The sequence below is a fragment of the Anabrus simplex genome, chromosome 11 (genome assembly GCF_040414725.1).
Source record: "Anabrus simplex isolate iqAnaSimp1 chromosome 11, ASM4041472v1, whole genome shotgun sequence".
Classification (NCBI taxonomy): domain Eukaryota; kingdom Metazoa; phylum Arthropoda; class Insecta; order Orthoptera; family Tettigoniidae; genus Anabrus; species Anabrus simplex.
In genome coordinates, this window is record NC_090275.1 from 130,308,255 (window position 1) to 130,334,895 (window position 26,641).

Consider the following 26,641-nt stretch of genomic DNA (forward strand, 5'->3'; position numbering starts at 1 on the left):
GAATTGATAAGGTTTCGGGGGATATACTAAAGACAATGGGTTGGGATATAGTACCATATCTGAAGTACTTATTCGATTATTGTTTGGTCGGAGGATCTATACCAGATGAATGGAGAGTCGCTATAGTAGCCCCTGTGTATAAAGGAAAGGGTGATATACATAAAGCTGAAAATTACAGGCCAGTAAGTTTGACATGCATTGTATGTAAGCTTTGGGAAGGCATTCTTTCTGATTATATTAGACATGTTTGTGAAATTAATAACTGGTTCGATAGAAGGCAATTCGGTTTTAGGAAAGGTTATTCCACTGAAGCTCAACTTGTAGGATTCCAGCAAGATATAGCAGATATCTTGGATCAGGAGGTCAAATGGACTGTATCGCGATTGACCTGTCTAAAGCATTTGATAGGGTGGATCATGGGAGACTACTGGCAAAAATGAGTGCAATTGGACTAGACAAAAGAGTGACTAAATGGGTTGCTATATTTCTAGAAAATAAATCTCAGAGAATTAGAGTAGGCGAAGCTTTATCTGACCCTGTAATAATTAAGAGGGGAATTCTTCAAGGTAGTATTATTGGACCTTTATGTTTTCTGATATATATCAATGATATGTGTAAAGGAGTGGAATCAGAGATAAGGCTTTTTTCAGATGTTGTTATTCTGTGTAGAGTAATAAATATGTTACAAGATTCTGAGCAACTACAACATGACCTCGATAATGTTGTGAGATGGACAGCAGGCAATGATATGATGATAAACAGGGTTAAAAGTCAGGTTGTGAGTTTCATAAATAGGAAAAGTTCTCTCAGTTTTAATTACTGCGTTGATGGGGTGAATGTTCCCTTTGGGGATCGTTGTAAGTATCTAGGTGTTAATATAAGGAAAGATCTTCATTGGGGTAATCACATAAATGGGATTGTAAATAAAGGATACAGATCTCTGCACATGGTTATGAGGGTGTTTAGCGGTTGTGGAAAGGATGTGAAAGAGAGCCATATAAGTCTGTGGTCAGACCCCAACCAGTGTATGGTTCCAGTGTTTGGGACCCTCACCAGGATTACTTGATTCAAGAACTGGAAAAAATCCAAAGAAAAGCAGCTCGATTTGTTCTGGGTGATTTCCGACGAAAGAGTAGCGTTACAAAAATGTTGCAAAGTTTGGGCTGGGAGGTACTGGGAGAAAGAAGGCAAGCTGCTCGAATAAGTGGTATGCAATACCAATATAAATGGTCCATTATTGGACATTATAAATTTTCCAGCTAACTCATTCCTGTTTGCCAGCGTTTTGCCCCCATGTGCTAGGTTGGGTTCATCAGTTGGCGAAATGCTGGCAACCAGGATTGAGTTAGCTAGAAAATTTATAATGTCCAATAACGGACCATTTATATTAGTATTATAAATTTACTCATACGGGACAAATATTTTAGGTACCCTATGGGAATGGGAATCAACATCTATATCATAAGAGGTATATTCCGAGCTGTCAGCAGAGAAATGGCATGGAATGACTTTAGTAGACGAATAAGTTTGAGTCTTTAAAAGTAGGAGAGATCACAATATGAAGGTAATCTTGGACATATTGGGTCAAATATTCATTTATAGGAAGGGGAGTTAGGGATTGGAATAACTTACCAAGGGAGATGTTCAATAAATTTCCAATGTCATTGAAATCATTTAAGAGAAGGCTAGGAAAGCAACAGATAGGGAATCTGGCACCTGGGCGACTGCCCTAAATACAGATCAGTAGTGACTGATTGATGACTAAATAAATTACTACTATTATTGGTATTATTTTATACGATTGTAAGTTTATTCCATACTTGATGACGACAGTACCTGTTCTGAGGAACAGCCAGAGCCTCGGCTATGGCGATGTGGGTCAGATCCATCCACTGCGTGGCAGGGTACACGTCCATCCCGTCCTCTGTGGGGATGCACACACAGCTCTGCGTCTCCATGGTGTAGTGGTACTGGCTGCCTATGTCCCAGCTTCCTTTGATCACATGCTTGGCGCTTTTGCTCACTGAAACACAGGACATTACCGTACCTGCAAACTGGACATGAACAGTACAACACCGTGCATTTTTGTGGGCTGCATTATTAATACAAGAGATTCTTTTCCCTCCCTTAATCATATTCGCTCTGATGGCAGACAGCAAAGATTTTAAATGTAGTGATCTAATTGTGTTGTTCACATCAATTTGTCATTCTCCCAGCCATGCAGACATCACTCACTCGTCATAAGAACTGAAAGACCTAACTTCTGTAAATAATCATCTTCAGTACGCCAAAGCAATATGGGAGACAGTAAACTCACACGTCTGCCACAACAACTGAATAAATTGCATTACAAGTGTCTGACCTTTGGTTTTTGGCTCGTGCTTGGCCTGAATGACGACTCGACTAGCATCCCCAGATGCCACTGCATCTCTCACTGTCAGGACAGGTTTCTTAACGTCGCTGTACTCCAGAAGGACCGCGTTCGCAGCTCGATTGGCCACGGTCTGGGACTCTGCCACTATGATCCCCACCGGCTGGCCAGCATACAGAATCTTCCCTGAACAGAACAGCTGCAACATCAGAGGTACCTTAATGTGGCGCACTCAGGGAGTGAAAGTTACAGAAAGAAGGAAGAGAAACGTCTGATTAGGAGACTAAAAGGAAAGAAAGATAACTTAGTGGTAGAAGTTCTGCAGAAGATCGACTATGGTCAAAACTGTGATGTGTATCATATAGCAATTGAAGCTTTCACGGTCGGCTTTACAAATCACGTCTGTGTTTCCCAGGCCTGTAGACCGTGGTCCAGGAACATGTGAATGTCCCAACGTTTCTTCGAAGACTGCGTTCGGCATTGTCAACTGTTCAAACTGACTTTATTGCAGCGAAGCTCTCACTGGAATGAAGTGGTGTTGTAATTCCATGTCGTTGTATAGTGCAGGCTACCGTACGCTGCTCGCCTATTGGTCCGCCGTGCTCGAAGAGAGGTTCTGAATGGCTGTTCTTCGGCCAATAATTAGGCAGCCCGACGCACCTCTGGTCTGCCAAAGACAAGCGCCATCCTCTCTCCACAGCAGATGTTTACAGGGTCCTGTGCAGCATCGCCACCTTACTGAAGGCATAGCTGGTTGGCACAAGCAGAAAGGTCATCAGTAGCTCAACACTTTCTGCTTTCAGGCCATGACGCATAGTACAGCGACACCAAAGTACTGTACCTTATCACGCCCGGCTACAGAGCGAAGTCATTAAAATCCTGAAGCACACTAACAACTTCAACCGTAAGCAGGCATCTGAACAGGAGAACAAAACTTGGTTTCCAGTCCTGAAAGCTTTAAGTCCTAGAGGACACGATGGCCGCGGCAGACCAGAAAAAAAAAGCAACGGGTGATCATTTGACTGTCTCCGCCAAGGCAGGCCGACATACGTCGGACACCTTAATGCGTCAATCATCGGCCGAAGAACAGCCAATCAGCACCGCGTACCGTAGCCTGCGCTGTATAATGAGGTGGAATTGCAACACCACTCCATTCCACTGTGAGCTTCGCAGCTATCAAAGTCAGTCAGAGCCTAACGCAGTCTTTGGTGAGACGTCGGGACCATCAGACGCTCCTCGACAAGCCCGGAAAACACTGACATGATTTGTGATGGGTTCCTCTCTGCTCAGTGAAATATATCCCTCCCTTCTTCCTTCACGTTTATTCGCTCATCTTCCTGATCATGACCATGTGGGTCACAACAGCAACCATCAATAATGGCAGTTTCTGTCAGGTCTTCAAATCAAGATTAGGGATATTTTTTAAGTATCTAAAGTGAAGGGCTCCCAGTGTGTAAATAACACTCACTGTAATACTGTGCCGGTACTCACCCTCACCAGAAGTTAGTGACAGCTCCAACTCGCTTGTCTTGAAACTGAACACCACACACAGAGCTTTGCAGTGAGGTTTCTGCCCATCTTCTAGAACATGTCGCTCTTTTTTTTGGGTGGAATAAAAAAACTGTAGCTCTCTGTGTAGATAGCATTAATTGCAATTTTGATGATGTCTCTAGACATAATTTAATTGGGACCTCCGCTCTGAAACACGGTGGGGAGTGTTGTGCGTGTCAAAGACCACACTAATGAAAGGGGGCGTAGCAGTCTTCCAAAAGTTTCAAAGTTGGTTGATTAACTGATATGGCATTGTAATAATATTTAACATGGCTTAGCTATGTTGATACTGCTACACAGCTGAAAGCAATGGGAAACTACAGACATAACTAACTCCCTAGGACATGCAGCTCTCTCTGTATGAATGTATGATATACCGATGATGGCTTCCTCCCGGGTAAAATATTCTGGAAGTAAAATATTCCGCAGGTAAAATAGTCCCCCATTTGCAAGGAGATAGGATCTAGATAAGGTGAAAGAAAAGAGTGTGAGGGATTGTTTCAAGGAACATGTTGCACAAGTACAAAATGAAAAGGCTGAAGGAAACACATTATAGGTAGAATGGACAGTCATGAATAAGGTCAGTAGGACTGCTGAAATAGGATTAGGAAGAAAGGAAAGGTAAACTAAGAATCAGTGAATAACTAGGAGATACTAGACCTGACTGATGACCAGTCGAACTACAAGTATGCAAAAATTGAAGAGGGCAGAAAAAAGTACAGGTGATTAAAAAATATAGATAGAAAGTGTACAGGAACACATTCAACAACTGTGTCGAGGCAAGGAAGAGCCTGTTGATGCTGATGAAATGGGAGGCCCAGTTTTGAGGTCAGAATATGACACAGCTTAAAGGAATGTAAATAAGAACAAGGCACCAGGAATTGATGATATTCCCTCAGAATTACTGACTGCCTTTAAAAAATCCAACATGGCAGGGTTATATCATTTAGTGTGTAAAATGTATGATTTTTCTTTTAATGCTATTTATTCGGAGCGTCGACCTAAGAAGATCTTTGCACCATATGTTATGAACCTGTGTGTATTTGGAAATGGTGGAAGTGTAAAGTATTGAATGTGAGGAAAGGAACATTAAGGACGACACAAACACACAGTCCCCAGGCCAGGGATATTAATCATGTACAATTAAAAAACCTGACCCGGCCGGGAATCGAACCCGGGGCCACCGGGTGACAGGCAAAATGTATGGTACAGAAAAAGCACCATCTGATTTTGGACAGAATATTGTTATACCTATATCCAAGAAAGCAGGAGCTCTACCGCACCATTAGTTTAGAATCTCACGCCTGCATAATTTGAACACATACTATTTACAGAAGAATGAAAAGACAAGTTGAATTTGAGTTGGGAGAAGATCTTTTTGGCTTCAGAACAAATGTAGGAACACGTGAAGGAATCCTGACTTTTTGTCTGATCTTAGAACACAGAATTACGGTGGGCAAGCCCGCATATATGGTATTCATAGACCTAGAAAAGGCATTTCATAATGTTGACTGGACCAAGCTATTTGAGATTCTGAAGGTGATCAGGATCAGATACCGAGAATGTGGAGTCTGTACAAAAATTAGTCTGCAGTCGTAAAAATCGAGGTCTATGAAAAGGAAGCAGCAATCCAGAAAGGAGAGAGGCATGGCTGCAGTTTGTTCCCTTTCCTTTTCAATGTTTATATAGAACAGCAGTAAAGGAACTGAAAAAGGAATTTGGAGAAGTCATCAGAATCCAAGAAGAGGAAATTAAAAGTCTGAGATTTACTGATGATATTGTTATTTTATCTGAGACTGCAGAAGATCTGGAGAAATTGCTGAATGGTTGGGCAGTCTTGGGTAAGTAGTACAAGATGAAAATTAACTCCAAAAGAAAAGTAATGGAGTGTGGTCGAACAGGGTCAGGTGATGCAGGAAATATTAGCTTAGGAAATAAGTTATAAAGGAAATAGATTAATATTGTTACTTGGGTAGTAAAATAATTAATGATGGCAAAAGCAAGGATGATATAAGATGCACAATAGAGCAAGGAGGGAAGTCCTTTCTTAACAAAAGAAATTTGCTCAATTCAAACATTGATATAGGGGTTAGAAAGATGTTTTTGAAGACTGTCGTCTTGAGCATGGCATTGTATGGAGGTGAAACATGGAAATGCAGTGTTACTGAAGAATGCTGAAGGTCAGAATGATAGATCAAATGATATTTTTTCTTTTGCCAGCTGCTTTACGTCGCACCGACACAGATAGGTCTTATGGCAACGATACGATAGGAGTGGGAAGGAAGCGTCCCTGACCTTAATTAAGGTACAGCCCCAGCATTTGCCTGTTGTGAAAATGGGAAACCACAGAAATCCATCTTCATGGCTGCCAACAGTGGGGTTCGAACCCACTATCTCCCGGATACTGGATACTGGCCGCACTTAAGCCATCGAGCTCGGTAGATCAAATGATGAATACTGAATCAAACTGGTGAGAGAATGGATTGGCTAAAGTTGATCAAAAGAGATAGAATGACAGGACAGGACTTGTTCAGTTAATTTTTTGGCGAAAGTGTAGGTGGTTTAGTTGGAACTGGATGTTCTGCTCACATGTTTCACAGCACTATTCAGACAACAGCTGCTGTGTGGGCGTACATTGTCAGAGTTGAGAGATTCAAAGAATTTTGCAAATTTGTGGATCATGAATTTTAAGCTACAGTAGAAATGTTGAACATATTCTGACAAATAAATTAAAATAATTTTTCGAGACTCATTGTTCTGCTTCATGCACGACCAGTACTGAGCAGACAGTTGAGGTAATTTCTGTCTAGAATCATTTTGTGGCTCATAAGATTAAGAACTGCTTTGTTACGTCAGTTGCTAGAATAATACTTTTGAAATTCGGAAAAACAGACTTGCACCAGAAGTTGCAAAATTTAACCAATAAATTTATATGTTTTAGCAATCTGCAGTGGAATATGGATAGCACCCGTTGAAAGTATGAAGGATTTTAGTTGGGTTAAAAAAAAGAAAATACCTATGCATCTATGAAAGAAATTTTACCTTGATTGACAACAGATAAGACTACTCTGTATGACCAATATGTACATTTTAAACAGATTGTGACATCAGAATTGTTGGTAAATTGGAGTTCTAAAAGAACTTCATCAAGTGAATGCTCTTTGGAAATAACTTCCCATCAATCTTAATCAATAAGCTCATCTTTGATTACACATGTGTTGACTTTTGTAAAATGTGTGATAAAAAAGAATATCCTAAGGAAGATTCATTCTTCAAAAAAATACCAGTAACCTCACTTGAAGTGCAGCACATCAATGTGTAAGTGTAGGTATATTTCTTGCAGTGTATCCTCAAGGCTACCTTACTGACGTAATACATTCCCAAGTAGTGTACGATACACTGCTCGACAGATGTTTGTGCGCTGTCCTCCAGCAGCACGACAGTCACAGCATTCGTAAAGACTGGGAAGACAAGCTTCATTTCATAGCGATATCATCTTTTAAATCTCCTGGAGATGGATCATCTCACTGCACCAGGATTGGACAGCAATGCAACAGCCACCCTTAAATACCGACTGACTGTGCTTTGATCTAGAACAGAGGTGGTTGTAGAGGTAACTCACCTCCTCCTTGTGGCCTAAGTTGAGCAGAGGCGGGGCAAACTCGTTTTTACCAGGGATGTCACCAACTCCAAGGAATTGAACAACCCCAGGCATGCTCTGAAAACAGAAAGATGTTGCATTAATTTACCTTGAGATAAGAAAGAAACAGTCAGTTTTAGAGAAAGACGAGAGACGCTTACCAACGCTGGGGATGGGTCTATCTTAGCAATGTTCCCTTGAGCCACTCGTGTGAGAACGAAGGCAGCAAACAGCTCGTTAGGTATCGTCGGGACATCGTTCACGTACAGGGCCTCGCCTGCAATTAACAACAGTCAGCAATAAATTCTCCAGGAAATGAATTTTATAATGTCAAGATTGTTCTTCTTTGCAGTGGAATGTGTTATTTTACAGTAAAATATGTCTAAACTACCTGTTGATGGGGATTTCCAGTTTACAGAGAGATGGTTGTATACTCTCCTAGTTGTATTGTCATGACTTCTTCAAATCCTACATTAGTTCCATGAGCTACGCAATCACAAATTCCTGAAGGTTACTCAACACATGCGTCTCTTCTGTTGTCAGCAATATCACATGCACTTTGATCATCATGAACATTTTCTGCTACGATATCAGCACTAGCTTGTGCAGTGAAACACTTACTCATTGTTTCAAGGAGAATTTTCCATCTGACATGATGGACCTAGTTAACTGTATCAAGGACATTAATCTGCCTAATAAGTTCAGGAACATTGGGAGAGTTTAGTGACTGTAACACAAACTTCCTATCAAAGGATGTCAGTGTGTAAATTACACCCTGATCTGTAGGACGTGTAGTGGAGGGGATAGGCTAGCTTTTGACAAACCGATCTTCGAATGGCAAACAGTATTTTCTAAATATGACCTTATGGTGCTAACTTTTCATTCTTCCATTAAAAGAATGAAGCCACTCTTCCATGATAAAGCAGGTCTTCCAAGCTTTCTAATGTTATTGCTATTCGACTAGAAGAGAATTACCACAATTGCTTTCCCATTTTCAGCAGCCGTGTCCACACACGTTGAGCATTCCTCAATGTGTTCAAAGGCAACACCATTCGCATTCATATCCTTCTTTGGTTTTTACTTTTTAATCTGTTATTGTCTTCGTATCAGCTTCATGTCATGGTGTTGTCTGAAACTCTCAAACCAACCATCCGATGCCTTGAAATTACTCATCATTGTCTCCACACTTGGTGATACTCTTCCTTTCAAGCAATCATCTGCAATTTTAATTTGGTTTTTCAAAATGTCACAATTTAGGTTTTTCTCACCTTAAATAGCACAGGTAATTTTTTGCTGCATGTGTGTTTTCTCATTGTTCTTCAGTCGCTTTAATTTTCTCTTCCCGCATAAGGGTCTTATATTTAGATGATAATTTTGTTCCATCATGAATATAAGGTACAAAAATAGTTCACAGTTTTATTCCACTGATACTCTGTTAATTACTTGCCAGCACAAAAGTGAGAATAAACCGTAAATACCCTACAATGCACAAAGCTCTCAGTAATCTTCTGTGCACAGGAAAGAAAGTACTCTGTAAGAATATTATGGAATCTACCCGTGTTGTTCTTAGAAGTCTGAGTACACTGAGCATTAACCCCTATGCATTCGTAAGCGGACTGGTACGCGCTCGAGCGGCTGGGCCACGACTCCACAAGCGGACTGGTACGCCGGGATGCAAGGTTGCATATTGGAGACATTTGTGACATCTGTTGGCCTTATTCCGGAAACATTCCTAACTGAAATCTGTTCTTGGTGTCTCAGAGTGTCACCAGAGTGCTCTGGTGTGCTTCTTTGGCAAAGAGAATTGATTAAAATATCGATCCAGAAATCTGTATTCAGTTGTTGACAAGATGAAGTTCGCTTCGAACAGTTGGTAGTGTGCGGTTCCATTTTCCTAATTGTGTCGTGTGCGGCAAGTGCGGTATTCCATAGTGCAAGCATTACGGTATATGTATGGCTCTCTTCGATAGTGGGGGTGGCGGTACTAACCGTTCACCGGACATGGACATTCCTAGTAATACTGATCATGAAGAAACAGTGCGGTCAACCAATAATAGTGTCATCACACCTGCTCTCGGTGGTGAAAACTCTTCATCCACTATACAATCTGACAAGATTGTTATAACTAATCCGATTTACTACTATTCAAGGTACCGCGGTCCGTACGTAATCTATGTTGAGTCAGCTGATGAGAAAACACTGGAAATATTCATCCCATGGCGCTTGGTAGGCTCTTCTACGATAGTAAAATTGTCGGTATAACATCTATCAAACCGAAAGGTGCAAAGCGTATACAAGTTCTATTTGACTCAGCTGACAATGCCGACATTTTTCTCAAACACCCCATTTTGAATTCTCATAAACTTAAAGCTTTCGTTCAAGAATCCAGCTTGTATCGCATTGGATTAATTCGGGGAGTCGATAAGAAATTAACTGAGGAGGACATTATTAAGTGCATTGAATCCCCTGTTCCTATAGTTAAAGCCCAACGGCTCAACCGACGTGTGTCAGTTGATGGGCAAGCTAACTTTGTTCCTACGGGAACGAAAAAATTAACCTGCAAATACCGAACTTTACCAGAATTTGTTACTATTGTTCACGTCATACTAGAGGTTCAGGCATTCATTTTTCACCCTATTATCTGCGGGAAGTGTCAACGATATGGGCATACAGCCAAAAACTGCAGAACAAAATACCCGAGATGCGGTAACTTCTCTAAGAATCATGAAACTCACACATGTTCTGATGTAATACGTAAATGCCTACATTGTGGGCTAAATCACAGTTTAGGATCCGATAGATGTGAAGTTCATCAGCAAAAAATCGCAATCAAGCGCATGATGTGTGTGGACAATATTTCCTTCCAGGAACCACAAGTAAAACTCCATCCGACAGGATTTTCTCCCCTTAACGTCCCACATCTATTTCCACAGCTTAGTACGAGCAATTCGACGTCTCCACGTGAGACTCCTCGTAAACGAAAATTCACTGAAGTGATTCAAAGACCAATTCGACCAGCTCCCCTGCCAGGCTTTGATAGAGCAGGCTATCACGCGATATTACGCAATCCTATCTTGGAACATGCTCCACGGGTATCTATTTCACAGACTCAACCGCCAAAGGTGCAAGTGGAACTGTCAACTAGCACAGCTTCCCCTATATAAGGTCCTCAGACTTCATCTGATCGCCCTATACTCCCGCGATTAACCAAGAATGTTCAAGCAGAAATACTGCAAGATTCAAGCGATTAACAGACGTTCTGGGTGAACAACCTCAATGGGCTCATTTATTAAAAATCCTCTTTAACAAGGTTAGTCAGTTTTTAGCAGAGGAGGATGCACATACTGCCATGGAACAGTAGGAGTATTACTCAAAAAAAGCATGAACTAATACTTCTCATCCAAGAATATCATCCCCATATTATTATATTACAAGAGTCATGGTTAAAACCTGACTCCACCTTTTCCGTCCAGGGTTATAATGTTGAATGACACGATGATTGTGGGTACGGTGGGGTACTCACTCTAATTGCATCGCAAATACCATATACTAACGTTTTAATACCTTACACGATTACTAACACATACTCCTTGGCTGTTAGAGTGCAACATTCCCTTATCGTGAACCTCTACTGCCCGCCTTCCATACAAGGTAACGCCTTTCAATGGCATCACTATTTTTCACAGTTTTCAGCCCAAGACAGTTTAATAATAGCAGGTGATCTCAACGGACATCACACTGACTGGGGATGTCTCCATACCACAACAAAAGGACGTCATATTCTTAATGCAGTCTTAAATAACCACTTGTTTATTTTAAATGATGGCTCCCCTACGCGGCTATCTCCACCAGGACACCCTAATAGAGCAGTAGAACTATCAATTTGTTCCGAAAATATCGTCCATAAATCAATGTGGTACACGCACAAAGACACTCATCTAAGTGATCACTTTCCTATAATTATTGACATTATAACACAACTCCATCCGCAGAACTTTAGCGATGGGCTGAGAGAAAGGCACCTGTGATTGTATTATTATTATTATTGAGGACGACCAGCCGTTCAACATCAGGAAGACATCATAAGCTAAGTCGACGCAATTGTATAATATAATCTGTTTTGTAGAAGGATAGTTATGTAGTTGTAGTCTTGCAGTCTGTTTCAGTTGTGTAGTCGTAGTACTTTGCCATATTATAGTGACAATAGATGATCCTCATATATTTACCCCGGTTAGATAGGCGTAATGTGATATTGGACTTATGAATTATAGTAGGTGTGTCAGGCAGTAATAATTCTCAGGGTTTCATCTGATAAATGTATCAGTCTTTATAATGATGTTAGGATATTCGTGTACGTGTATTACATTTTTCTGGCTGTACAGTCGTCGCACAGAAGCCAGACATTCTCGTATATGGTATCTGTTGGAATATAATCGTGTGATATTTGAACTTCAGTCTTAAAAGAAAAATGATCCCGTCATTTTGAATCAGAACCCGTGTACGTAAGTGCGGAACGGAGATAGTTGAGTCAAGACTTGAGAACCGGTAGGTGGATTGAATCTTCGAGAATTTTATACGCGTAGGACTTGTTGCGTGATGATGTTAGAATGGATTTGTGATATCCCGGGGTGGATCACAAATATATTGTCGTATAGTAGGGGTCATTATTAGAGATTTCATTATTATTAATGTAATAATTTTGTCTTCGAGAGAAATTATATTATAGTGAATAAGTGATGTAGATTTTCGAGAATAGAGTCACGCCATGATTGTAGAAGATGGTTATTGAGGCAAGTGATCATTTGATAGTGCAATATGGTAGATACTTGTGTGATTTAAGACGATGAACATACGTTAGTTTGAATTTGCCTACGTCTTCGAGGAGTTATGCTTAATAAGTTCTATCTCGATTTCTCTGTAATTCATAACTATAATGTTCACGATAACTCACGATGGTTCTGGTACACTATTCGAGACTATGCCCGAATTCGAGATTTTCCCGAATGTTCGAAGACTTTCATCCAGGTCATCTGATTGAACACTAGAAATTTTACAGTACATTCTGCTATCCTAGAATTATTCAATGATGTCCTAACAATATGATCATCTTTTGTGTAGTCTGATGTGTAGATAGTGTAAAATATTAGCGTAACCTAGTATTATCATATGGTTATGGTATTCTGGAGTTGATTTTCCTTTTCTTCGATTTGTGATATGGCATTTCCGAAGTTAAACTTTGAGTTAGGCAGACCATTTCGAATGTATGTTACATTTCCAGACTTTAGTTATTTATTTATTTATTTATTTTCGTTAACCCAGTAAGCGACTGGTAATTGAACAGATTATTATTTCATTGGGCCGACTCAGTTTTAAGTGGAAGTTGTAGCATCAATTCATGTAATTGTAAAAAGATACGTAAAATTTTGGGTAGATAATTGGAAACAATGTGATCATTGTACAAAATTTAATTCGATTTTTTCTTTCTAATATTTCAGAGCGGATCGTCTGAATCGAGAGCTTTCAGTAAATCAAATGAAATCTATTAACATGAACAAATTATTGAAATTAATGTGTAATTGTGATTTGCTAGGGCAAGATAGGGCATGAAATCATGTACCACCCCATTTGATTATTTTCGTTTGTACATCAAGAGATATATTTTTAATTTATTAGCGATCATTTTCATTATCACAGTTCTAAAGGATGACAATTTGAGAATATTTTTGTTATTAATAAACCATGCCATATATAAATTTTATTCCGTATTTTCTTTATTATATGCCACAATTTAAGTTCATATATCCTATGCATGCCACATCCTTGGATATTTTGTTTGTGCGTCCTATTTGCGAACTGAACACCCCTGCGGTGTCTCAGTGTTCTCTAGCTATAAAAGGTTGCAATATATATATTACAAGTTGCTTTTCGTCGCACTGACACAGGTAGGTCTTATGGTGACGATGGGACAGGAAAGGGCTCGGAATGGGAAGGAAGCGTCCGTGGCCTTAATTAAGGTACAGCCCCAGCATTTGCCTGGTGTGAAAATGGGAAACCACGGAAAACCATCTTCAGGGCTGTCGACAGTGGGGTTCGAACCCACTATCTCCTGAATACTGGGCATAATTTCTAATGATAACAGTGTTAGTAGGAAAGTGTTTGAAAAGCTGTGCAAGAGAAATTTACAAACCACTTTTCAAAACCCATTTGACGAAATACAAAAAATAAACAATTGTTTGATACTGGTCATTTATTTAAAATCTTAACAAATAACTGGCTTAATCAAGCTGACAACTTATCCTGACTTTGACAACCCTGAGTCAGACAAAAAAATGTCTATCTGAGTCTATCTAGTGCGGCTTTGGCTTGCTCCTGCCCTGGACAAAAAGGTGTTGTACCAGACTCTTTTATAGCTACAAAATATAAACCTGTATACCGTACTAATGTTTTTACATGAGGATTATCAGATAAACATTTTGATTTCGCTTGTCAACAATGTTCTGGAAAACGAAAACGTCATGTTTGAAACATGCAGTGATTAAATAAATAGATTTAAACATTTCTTTGACAATGTATATACATCTTTTGTAATATATTATTGAATAACAATAGAAAAGTTACCGTGGACAAACTCATGGCTAAGGAGAAGAAATCCCCAGGAAAATAAAAATGTGTAAACTGAAACCTTAGGCAATTGTTAGGTAAGTTTTAAGTTGCAGCTTAATTTCTAAGAAAGGTTTCAGACTGTACCGGGCGGTACACCTCCGCTCCGCTAATTCAAACATTGCGCCAGTTGAAACTCCTCTACTGGAGGAAGCCTGAACTTTAACTACAGTGCTAATTCTCAAGTTTCTCAGAAGATGTCCCTACTTGTAAATTTTGAAGTGTTCTGAACTGTGTCGTTTTCGATGTATTTTTGTTTTGCCTGTAGTAAGAAGTGTGAACATTCTCTTCTAGATGGCACTACTGAAGGACTACAATTATGCACCCTAGTGCGAAATGAAAGAACTGTGTTTTTGGAGAAATTTTGTGTTCATAAGTTTGTTCTTTGTTAAATTTCTTTCAGTCATTGTTTAGGTTGGCTGTATAACCCTTCACCTTCCGCCAGTTTTGAATTCGACCAATGAGTAATTTTTGTAATTAATTTTCCACCAATCTTGGTTTTCTTCTTCACTTCTAACATGTAATCTTTTGGTCGTCCAATAAAATGATTGTGGGCGGGTGTTATCATTCCTGAAAGGTCTCGAATGTTCCGCGAGGGTATATAAACTGCTGATTTTGGGGTCTCCGCGCCACTTCAGTAACATCTATCAGTGTGTAAATTATGTAGCAGGGGGCGGGAAGCGCCTCTTTCTTCGGGCAGCAGTTCAACCACCAGGTAATGGCCGTCTTATAACTTATTTTCTTGCCAGCTCAGCAGTTTAACCCTCGGGGCGGGTTCGAAACCTTCTACCATGTAACTTTCCTCTAAAATGTAAAAGACTCTTGATTTAAATTCTGCCTCTGTAACTACATATGGGGATAGAGAGTGCTTAAACCTCTCGAGCTCCCACTCATATTGCTTTGAGGTGAACTTATTTTCACTACCATTTCTTCCCTTCTAATGTAATGTAAATCGTTTTCTTATATAAGTCACCTCTTTAGTATGGGATTAGCTCTTGCATTAGCGGCCTAGTGCTAAGTAGGTTTTAATAAGGTGTATTTGGAGTGCGGTTTCGCCTCCTCTCAAGTTGGTATTTTGGAGGCCATGTAATTGTCCTGTTTCTTTACTTAATAGGCCTCAGTAGGTTGGGTATTTTTACCCTTGTTTTCATGTGTTTGGAGGTCAGCTTGAAAGTTGAGTTTGGTGTAGCCTTTGATAGGCTGGAACTTTGAGAGCGAGTTGCTCTTTCAAAAAAGGTTTCTGTGTGCCTCGAGGAGGCTTTACTGTGTAATTGGGAGTAAGTGCCCCCGGGCATGATAGGGGTTTTCTCCCCCTTTTGTTGAATCTTGTATATTCGAGTAAAGTTGGGCTAATTGCTCAAGAATTGTGTGTCTGGGTCTCAGAGCCCAAATCCTGTAACTACCGTAATTGTACATTCTTGATTGGTTGCTAGGCTACTGTGTACCTGTTATATTTGTTATTTATTGATCTTGAAAAGAAAATATAACCTTGTTAAATTTTAAATTAACTTTAATTTCGTAGACCTATTCATCCCAGCACCTTCTTTCACCTCTAACTACCACGGATAACTCCGTAACACAGACTATTATTGTGAATTGCCATCATGTATTTTCCTAGTAACATTACAACTATTGGTATACGTATTATGCGTTCTAATCTTTTACATGATACCGTGTTCAGTTACAAGTGACAGATGTCAGCATAATTTTAAGTAAAGAAACGTACATGTACTGCCCAGATAAAACTCGTGTAATATACAAGCCTAAGTAAAGCCACAACTGAAGGAGTGTTCAATTATATCGTTAAGGTTGAATAAATGAACAATATCATGGAGACAGTGAGAGCGGGCCCTACACTGCCATGCTGAACGCCAGCCACTCTCGTGACGTCACGGTCCGAGCCTTGTGGCCTGTCTATCCCGTGCGGCCTTGGTATACCGCTCCCAAGCGAAGCCCATTAAATTATCAAATCAAGACAAAACAAGACGGCTGAGAAGGAAGTTGCTTGCTCGCGCAAAGTGCTCAGTAATAGCAAAATTCAAAGCATATTTGATGTTTTAGGCTCTGATTTCAGCAGTGTTAGTGAGGAAGAAGTTATTATTGATCCTGTCCATGAATGAACACGAAATATGTCACCAGTAGTAATATCGTACGACATGCAATGCTGAATGAACTTTCTCCCGCCCCTCGTGATCCGATTGCTACTGCCGGATTTGAACCTACGATCTTGGTACCTGGATGTGAACACTTTACCGCTGATCCTCAGACTGAATCTTAATAATAATAATAATAATAATAATAATAATAATAATAATAATAATAATAATAATAATAATAATAATAATAATACACCTTGTGTGACATACGGCTGTAAGTTCGTATTTGGGATATAGGTTCGAATCTCATCATTCGCTTACTCGTGATTTGTTTCCCATTAGCTCCTTATTTCCAAATCAGGCAAATGTTAGGCTCGTGTCGTATAATTAAGGCCATAACACACACTAAAGAACTTCCGAGGTGAGATAAGTTAATGAAAAATTTAAGATTTCTAAGGGATTTTTTATGTGTTATATTTCTGTATTGTTCTGTTTTTGTGTCATGAGCAATAGTGTGGAATTTCTCAATAATATAAAACAGGTCCCGTGATAATACGCGTAGTTGATCACCCACTACACTGTTTTTACCGAAAGCTTGCAACACTCAGGTTGCATACTAAAAAAGTTGGCGGATTCCTAGCAAGGTCAGAGCAAAGGACGGGTGGGTGCATATGGGTCAAAAATAATGCCTTCCTTGCTTTTATCATTACAAAACTGAAAATGATTAAAGTCTAGTAGCAGTTATGCTTAAATTGCTCAGTTTTCATCAGGTTATTTATGCAAATGGTACCCTAAAGTGATTCCATTTTTGTGTTAGGCAGTTTTCTGTTTTAAAGTATTATTTTACAATATAAATTCTTCTGTTTCAAAATTTATTTTGCATTTTTTAAGTTTCTGGTCTATACAAGCCAAGTAGGCTTGCTTATTGGTGTTGCGCCAGGCTGACGGCAGAAGAGGCTCTTCAATGAGGAAATCATTTTTGAGTTTTCCATGAAAATTTGGCACAGAAGCTGACCGTCCCGGTAGCTCAAATCTGGTGGAATAATTTTCTCTTAACTCATTGGCACCTTACTAAATTTACATCCTGCTTGGCCAAAAAATCCTATTTATTTATGGAAAAATGCCATTATATAAATTTTGGTTCACAAGTCAATTTATTATATACACTAAAACCTTGTTAATTCAAAGTCGCTGGGACGCAAAAATTGGACTTCGAATTACGTTGTTTCGAATTGATCGCCAACTCGTAATTCAGGAATGCCAATCCTTGCTGCGTCACAAAATATTCTACGACCCATTACGACATGCAATTAACATTTATTCACAGTTTAAACATTTCAGATGCCATGGAAAAATATTTCCAAAATGTATCCAACAAGGTGCATTTACAGTATTCAAATAAAACAAATGAAAACCCAACACGATCCAAAGAACTGTCTGCTGGCTCCTGGATTACTGTACGGTCCTTGTACTTGCACGGGAAGTGCCCGATGCCCTTATAGAACTTTCCTATGACGAGCGGAGGAAGTTTCTCGCTTCTGTCTGCATTGCAACACAGTATGCTACAGTGAACCTGGCCTGGCACTTCTCTGCTTTAAAACCACAAGTCTGTTTGGGCCCGGCATTAAAAATGTAGTTTCATCGGCATTGATAATATTGTTTAGTGTACGCAGGACGAATAGAAGTACATAGTGTGACGACTTCTGCTGTTTGATATGTTCCTACACTACGCGGCGCTGGTGTAGGTAAACAGGGATCAGCTGTCCCTGAACATGTGATTTTAAATTAGATCTGATGTGACTTAATTCGGAATTTATCGTTTAAATAAATTATTTAAAACCGTCTGTTTATTATTGTTATGTTTCAGGAATGTGCATTCTCTTTACTGACCGATGACTGTGTTTATGTGCTATCTGTGTTTCGTGCAAATTAAGATTATAGTGTTCCTTGTTTTGAAAGTAATATGTGACAAATTCGCAGGAAATATTTTACATTTAGTAATGATTTAATGACATTACTTCTGAAATTGGTTCGTCAGTGTCTTAACGAATATGTCAAACGGGTATGTGTGTGTATAGAGCTATTTCATGAATTCACTACAAAATCAAACTCAGTTGCAATTATCAGCTATAACCTTTACAAAACACATGTTCGACTGTTCGTGTACATGCTGCGTGATATAAACACATTAAAACTCTGCAGGCGCCCACATGATGTTACGTAGCGTTATGTCATACATATGTAATTCCTACATAACTACTTAAGTTAAATTATATATTAACATGCTCAGCACTCCACCCCATCAATCAGTTAACTGGACACCTTGGACATTTTCCGGGTATGTTTTGTGGTCGTACAAGCTTGCATTTCTTTCCGTACTTCTTTTGTTCGGAAATAAAATCGGCATCGTATGTAATGAAAAATTAATTTTGGTACCAAGTCCTGAGCATGTTCACTACAGCACCCAAGTGTATAAGAAACAGTAACTGAAGGTAAACTATCCAGGCATTTGTGATATACTTCACCCCATATGCTTCTTGTACACTAATATTTCTCACAACAACTTCCTCTACATGAGAAAGCATCAATAATAATTTACTCGATGGATAAATAAGATAGTTGGATGCGTTAAAATATTCTTCTAGTCTTGTTAGGCCCTCTGTATTGTTTTGCATAGAATCAATACATGCTGTACAGCCTATCACTTCGCTTGCATGTTTAACAATATACCCACAAAACTGATGAATGACATTAATTTTTGAACTGGTGAAAGGAGCTATTTGTTCATCTTCCCAACTTGATAATGGCGGACCGAGCTAGTTGGCCGTGAGGTTAGGGGCACGCGGCTGTGAGCTTGCATCTGAGAGATAATGGGTTCGAATCCCACTGTCGGCAGCCCTGAAGATGGTTTTCCGTGGTTTCCCATTTTCACACCAGGCAAATTCTGGGGCTGTACCTTAATTAAGGCCACGGCCGCTTCCTTCCAACTCCTAGCCCTTTCCTATCCTATCGTTGCTATAATACCTATCTGTGTCGGTGCGACGTAAAGCAACTAGCAAAAAAAAAAAAGTGGCTGATCAAAGATAAGCGTGCTGTAATTTTTTTCCTGAGCTGTACTTGTGGTTTTGGCATTCTCTTTGACAACCAGCTTTTGCTATGGTTCTAATCTGACTGAAAAATTATGTTAAGGGTACTATCACTTTAAGGCAGATGTTTACGTGGGATAGCCTTCGACCACCTTGAGAACAGAGTGGGATCTTTTGGGGGTGAAACAAAATGACGCTTATCATTAGAATGTTTATTGTAACCCGAATTACAACCCGGAACATTGCAAGTTGTAGGCATATTCACATGCGGTAATAAATTGAAGCATATGTCAAAGTATACGTCCTACTTCTCAAATGCATAATCTTTTTCACTTTTCAGTTCATGAAAAGTTAATGCCAGCTATTTTGCACTTATACAACTGGAGAATGTATAAAACTACTGAAAAAGACCTCAAACTGATTGCACACTTACACAGTAAGCCGACGAAAAGCGCGCGTACTTGGCCCTTTTATCGACAGCAGCGCTGCAGGTGGCGGAGAACATGTACACCGTGTCTGTTAACATGTGATTCAGAGGGAGTCGTCACACTATTCATTTCTATTCGTCCTGGTGTACGCTGCATGAGCCACGCCATCGCCATTGTTCACGGTTACTGCTTCTCTGCAGTGCCGTTCCTTAAAACACTCTATAAGTTACAAAAGAATTACGATTTCACTTAAACGCAACTATAAACACATCGAAGTGAGTTAAAGTACAGAGAGCTGCCCCCTTCAAGTTCCGGAAGACGTGTTTTATCGTGATGTGGAGAAACATTTAATTTAAATTAGTCTGTAAAATAGTATTTTTTTATTTTATAATCTAAAGGCTGTCTTGAGGAGCAGCATTGTCCTTTGAATAATGAATTATCCGTATTTCGAATTAAACCATTTAAATAACATGCAAAGCCGTACCTCATGTTGCAACTGATAAATATCATTGTTATCCGTACTGAAGATACTATATGTAGGATGCTAAAGGTCACCTATTCAATACATTATAAATGTTTAAAAATTTAGAAATTCATTACCATTTCCATTTGAGACATGTATCGCCCTTCTTTGAGGGCATCATCAGTCATAGTACCACCTCAAGGCATAAATCAGGTAGGCTACCTGATTAGTAATTAAAATGTAAATACTAAGATACAAACTAAACATATTACAATGAAAAAAAAAAGCAATGTTCAGTGATGATACAGATAAACAATATGGACACAGTAGTCGACACCAATGCGTAAAATCACAGGGTATTTTAGCAGCGTCCAGCAGTGTTGGTCCGAAGAATAAATGACGCTAATCTCTAGAAAATCATACGAAATTATAAAGTTTATACATATATTTACATAGAAGCAGTTTGGGAAAGTGTCTGGCGTCAATGTTCATAACGCTAATTACTGCTGTTGGTTGAACGATCACAGTTTGACAGGGTAATTATTCAGTAATTTTACAATATTCAATTGAATAGATGGGAAATTACAAGCTTATAATACATATTTACAAGAGAGCAGCTTGGGGAGAAAGGATACAAAATATCTGGCACCAAGTGCATCTCGTTATTTCAGCCGTTGGTTGACGATTGCAGCATTAACACTATACAGTAATATGCAGAGTGGTCAAACCTCAGTTCATAACCGTTGGGGGCTGGGAATAATATTCCATCGTTTTTTCAAGAATGTCAAATGAGGTTCTATAGGCGTAGTCATATTAGAAGTTGTCTGGTTGAAGTCCCGGGTTCTTGAACATGGCTCCATAAGCACGGTGAATTTGGTTGGCATGGAAGGAAACTCTTTGGGTATCGTGACACTTAGGTAACAATAAACAATAATTCCTTGCACCCCAACTCTCATAAACAAGCCTCTTACTACAGTTTAATTTATAGAGCTTTAAAAATTTCACTTTCACCTAACAATCTAAAAAAAGAACTTGATTACATAAAAGAAATAGCCAAATTCAACACGATCAACAGGATCTTCAACAAAGTAAAACTAAAATGAACAATGCAGCTTTCCACAATAAAACCCTATACACAACGTTCACATCCACCAGATAGCCAACGCATGAGGTCAACATCGCTTTCAAAACACAGAACACAAACCAGGACTTATTTTGCTACCAAAACTCTGTCAACCTAAGAAATAATCCCTACACAGGCTCAGGTATTTACAGACTCACCTGTTCACAATGCAATTGCTCGTACATCGGACAAACTGGCCGAAGCTTCCAAACCCAATATTTAGAACAATAAGCCAGCATCACAAAACTAAAACTTCATCCCGATGTCCTTCATGTTTTCATTTACAGCATAATATAAGTTTAAAGTCTCACCAGCATTCTCACACCGATATTTTCACATAGTATTCAAGGTTATCATGAAGTTAACAGAACTCAAAAGGTGAAAGATTATAACCCCGCAACATATTCCCTAAAAATGTAATTATCAACAAATAATCGCCGTCACATTGGACCGCATACTCAGTGACCTTTCGTTTTGACTACACTGAATTTATACCTAAGAGTCACGACAACCAAAGAGTTTATTTCCATGCCAACCAAATTCACCGTGCTTATGGAGCCATGTTCATGAACCCGGGACTTCAACCAGACAACTTCTAATATGACTACGCCTATAGAACCTCATTTGACATTCTTGAAAAAAACGATGGAATATTATTCCCAGCCCCCAACGGTTATGAACTGAGGTTTGACCACTCTGCGTATTACTGTATAGTGTTAATGCTGCAATTGTCAACCAACGGCTGAAACAACGAGACGCACTTGGTGCCAGATATTTTGTATCCTTTCTCCCCAAGCTGCTCTCTTGTAAATATGTATTATAAGCTTGTAATTTCCCATCTGTTCAATTGAAAATTGTAAAATTACTGAATAATTACCCTGTCAAACTGTGATCGTTCAACCAACGGCAGTAATTAGCGTTATGAACATTGACGCCAGACACTTTCCCAAACTGCTTCCAGCCGGGCTGAGTGGCTCAGACGGTTAAGGCGCTGGCCTTCTAACCCCAACTTGGCAGGTTCGATCCTGGCTCAGTCCGGTGGTATTTGAAGGTGCTCAAATACGACAGCCCCGTGTCGGTAGATTTACTGGCACGTAAAAGAACTCCTGTGGGACTAAATTCCGGCACCTCGGCGTCTCCGAAGACCTCAAAAAGTAGTTAGTGGGACGTAAAGCAAATAACATTAAATTATTAAACTGCTTCCATGTAAATATATGTATAAACTTTATAATTTCGTATGATTTTCTATAGATTAGCGCCAATTATTCTTCGGACCACCACTGCTGGACACTGCTAAAATTACAAGTACAACGTTCCCAGTTCAAATAATAGGAATCTAATAAACTATCGCTTAACTGAAGAGCAATATATAACATTACGTGACTCACCTCAAAAGGTCGCTGTCCATGCGAAGCCTAGCGAGCAGTGTTGTGATAGTAATCAAGTGTCCAAGGTTGGTCTGGGCCGAAGGGCGGAAATAGAAAGCGGGAGCAGCAACCTGTTGGAGCTCCGGAGGGCGTGGTCGTAGAAAGCAACTAGTAAAGCTATTACGCGTAATATGAAACACCGTCCTATCGACCGACCACGCCCTCCGGAGCTCCAACAGGTTGCTGCTTCCATTTTCTATTTCCCCCCTTCGGCCCAGACCAACCGTGGACACTTGATTGCTATCACAACACTGCTCGCTAGGCTTCGCATGAACAGCGATCTTTTGAGGTGAGTCACGTAAAAACGTTTACGTTACTGCTAAAATACCCTGTGCCGACTACTGTGTCCATATTGTTTATCTGTATCATCACTGAACATTGCTTTTTTTCCATTGTAATAAGTTTGTATCTTAGTATTCACATTTTAATTACTAATCAGGTATCTGATTTATGCCTTGAGGTGGTACTATGACTGATGATGCCCTCAAAGAAGGGCGATACATGTCTCAAATGGAAATGGTAATAAATTCCTAAAATTTTAAAAAAAATGTATAATGTATTGAATAGGTGACACAATAAAGCATCCTACATACGTACCTCATGTTTCCGAGAACGAGAGCTTCTACTGTAGTTACAGGCTAATGTCTACACAGAGTCTCATTATGCAAGATTCTCAGTGTGATATTTTCTGAAGAACCTTACAAATGAAGGGATACACCACATCCTTTTTTTTGCTTTTGACATTTTACGGGGCCTGTTGTTTCCTCTGTTGGTGGAGTGGGAATGGGAAAATGTCCCCATTATTTTTATTGTAGTCTTAAGAGGACAGCAAGCCTCCGTGGCTCAGGTCGGAGCGCACCAGCCTCTCACTGCTGGGTTGCGTGATTCAAATCCTGGTCACTCCAGGTGAGATTTGTGCTGGACAAAGTGGAGGTAACATGTGTTTTTTCCGGGTACTCCAGTTTTCGCTGTCATCTTTCATTCCAGCGACACTCTCCATTAATATTTAATTTCATCTGTCAGTCATTAATCATCGCCCCAGGCTTTGGCACAATTTCTATCTTGCCGCTGGATGGGGGCTTTATTCATTCCATTCCTGACCCGGTTGCATGACTGGAAACAGGCTATACATTTTCGTTTTCTAAGAGGACGGTCCTTCTCACTAACTTCCATGTTTGTTTGTGATGTAATGAACTTTGATATTCATTTATTTTTATATATTATTCCGAGGACTGTGGAGGGGTGCATTCTCAAATACAATAACATCAGTGGCGAATCCTGGAATCTCCACTGAGGCATGCAACTAGTAATCATGCAGTTAACACAATGTATGAAGTAAATTTCAATTCTACTCACCCTAATTACATGTAGGTGAATTCGAGTCGAACAGCTTTACTGTAAGTTTCCGGATCGAACGTGCGTACACAATTCTTGTTTCCTGTTTTTAAATTTTGAGAGAAGGTAGAGGTCTCCTGACTTTAACTATTTGAATCATTTCATCAAACGAACGGCCAGTAAATGGTTTTTCAAACTGATTTACAATTATATCCGTTTTAGACTCATCCATAGGTAATACCACATGTGCGCAAAATATAATGAAACACCGAAAACGACGAATAGCACAGGAACACCACACACAGAATGAACACACTAATCAGCAAAACACAATGAATTAACTCACTAGTTAGCCACAACTCAAGCACTGGAGGTAAGTCACCCCAGTGGAATTGGTCAGTTTCGTCACGTTGGGTTCTCGCTGGGGGGTAATCTGTGAGTCCCGTTCGCTGTAAACTTATACATGCCGACTTTCTCCAAGTTGCTAACAGATGGCAGAGGGTAGCACGGATATGGGGTGACAAATTCTGACCAAGTTTCAATTGCAGCGACATCATTCGGAGGGTTTCAGAACTACGTCTGCCACCGAATGCAATTTTAAGATTGAATGCCTCACACCCTTAACTTCTCCATTTGCTGTCTCTTTCTTTCTAGAGTGGAATAGACGGCGAGACTACACCAGCACCACACGTAGTCAAGCAACGGAACTAGTACAGTTGTGCGAACTTTTTGAGCTTCTGAGAGATGAAATCGTTAATATTTGACTTGAAACAACCTAAAATCGTACATCAGACAGTTCTTTGTGTTATCATAACGCATGCAGTGAATGCCTTGCATTCAAGGAGAATACGCCCCTGAATAACATGGTTTGTAAACTATTTGGAATACACTGTAAGAGCCACCTCTTGTCTGTTACACAAACTATGAATCTTTAAATAGTCAGATGGAACCATTCCATATATGATATAGTTGTTCATTCCGATATGGAACCTGAGTCCGGCCCCACGGTGTAGGGGGTAACGCGTCTGCCTGTCACCCGGCGGCCCCGGGTTCAATTCCCGGCCGGGTCAGGGTTTTTTAATTGTAATGATTAATATCCCTGGCCTGGGGACTGGGTGTTTGTGATGTCCTTAATGTTTCTTTTCTCACACACAACATTCCACACTACCGCCATTCCAATAACGCACAGGTTTATACAATCTGGCACCAGTAGGGGCAAAAGATCCATATGGGTCGACGCCCCAAACAAATAATATTTAAAAAATAGGGAACCTGAAATATTTGTACCAAATCATTAAATTTATAATACATATATAGTTGGTCCGTTATTGGACGTTATAAATTTTCCAGCTAACTCATTCCTGGTTGCCAGCGTTTTGCCCGAGTGTGCTAAGTTGGCACGTATGGCTAGTGCATACAATGGAAGCCACTGCGTAGGCTATTTGAAGCCACCGGCCGTGCCAATGCACTATAAGAGATATCCTCTGATGGTCAGGCAGGCATCAATTTTTGGAAATCAGACAAAGTCTCTCATAGTGCATTGGCACTGCCGGTGGCTCCAAGTAGCCTACGCAGTGGCCTCCACGGTGTGCTCTAGCCATGCGTCTTGGTAGGTGTGCTATTTACCAACTGATGAGCCCAATTGAGCACACTGGGGCAAAATGCTGGCAATGAGGAATGAGTTAGCTGGAAATCTTATAATGTCCAATAACGGACAAATTGTACCGTTCCATTATGTTGGCTCAGTGGTTAAAGTGTAAAATGTCATGGGTTAGGATGTGTTGGGTGAGAGATGAGAAAGGAATTACAAGGTTGTCAACAGCTCTGACTCCATCAACGTGAGAGGTGTGGTGAAGGCAACACAAACTAGAAGGCAGTCTGGGGGAAGGACTTTGAGAAGAGTGGCAAGATGTTCTAAGAAAAAGCCCTGTGTCATAAAAGTTAGAGTCAAAGGGAACGTACAAAGAGCTGTGAAAGAGCGTTGACTGTAAATAATGAGATGTCCTGGTCTTATGTTTCCACGGAACTCAAGAATATGGGAGGTTTGGGATGAGGCTCCTCATGTGGTCTACAAAGTACGATGTAGGTGTGGAATCCTGGTAGAGGGAGGGCTTACCTGAACATTGGATCAGAGCTTCCACTTTAGGGATGGGTTTGTTGAGCGGCCAGATGGACTTGTCCGTGTCGTACTCCTGTTTGCCCGTGTTGAGTTTGCGCGACTGGTATATGTTAACACCACCACTTTGGAAAGTCTTCTTCAGATTGTCGGGAGCGATGTGGAGCACGTACTGGAAACAAGACAACAATAGCAATGCAGTGTACAGCTACTCACATGTGCTTATGCCGTGTCAAAAAAATAAGGTGAAATTCTTTAAGGTTTTTGCGGAGAACTTTGTCTGCATCATCAGAAGACTATCCTTTCTGTAAACTGTAGAGTTTATTTTCTTGACATGGCACGGGC

General features: G+C 40.0%; 1 protein-coding gene across 5 annotated transcripts in view; it reads right to left on the bottom strand.

The window, feature by feature from the left end:
• Positions 1-26,641, bottom strand: part of LOC136883355 (uncharacterized) — a 647,239-nt gene that overhangs the window by 278,801 nt on the left and 341,797 nt on the right. For all 5 annotated transcript variants that reach the window (XR_010861242.2, XM_068229694.1, XM_067155608.2 and 2 more), the window contains 5 exons: positions 26,297-26,468; positions 7,724-7,839; positions 7,545-7,640; positions 2,363-2,570; positions 1,837-2,023 (listed from right to left, as the gene is read on the bottom strand). Coding sequence is in view for 4 of the 5 variants with exons in the window: in XM_068229694.1 (XP_068085795.1) it covers positions 1,837-2,023; positions 2,363-2,570; positions 7,545-7,640; positions 7,724-7,839; positions 26,297-26,468 (779 nt within the window). In the remaining variant the exon portion in view is untranslated. The remainder of the gene's footprint in view (positions 1-1,836; positions 2,024-2,362; positions 2,571-7,544; positions 7,641-7,723; positions 7,840-26,296; positions 26,469-26,641) is intronic.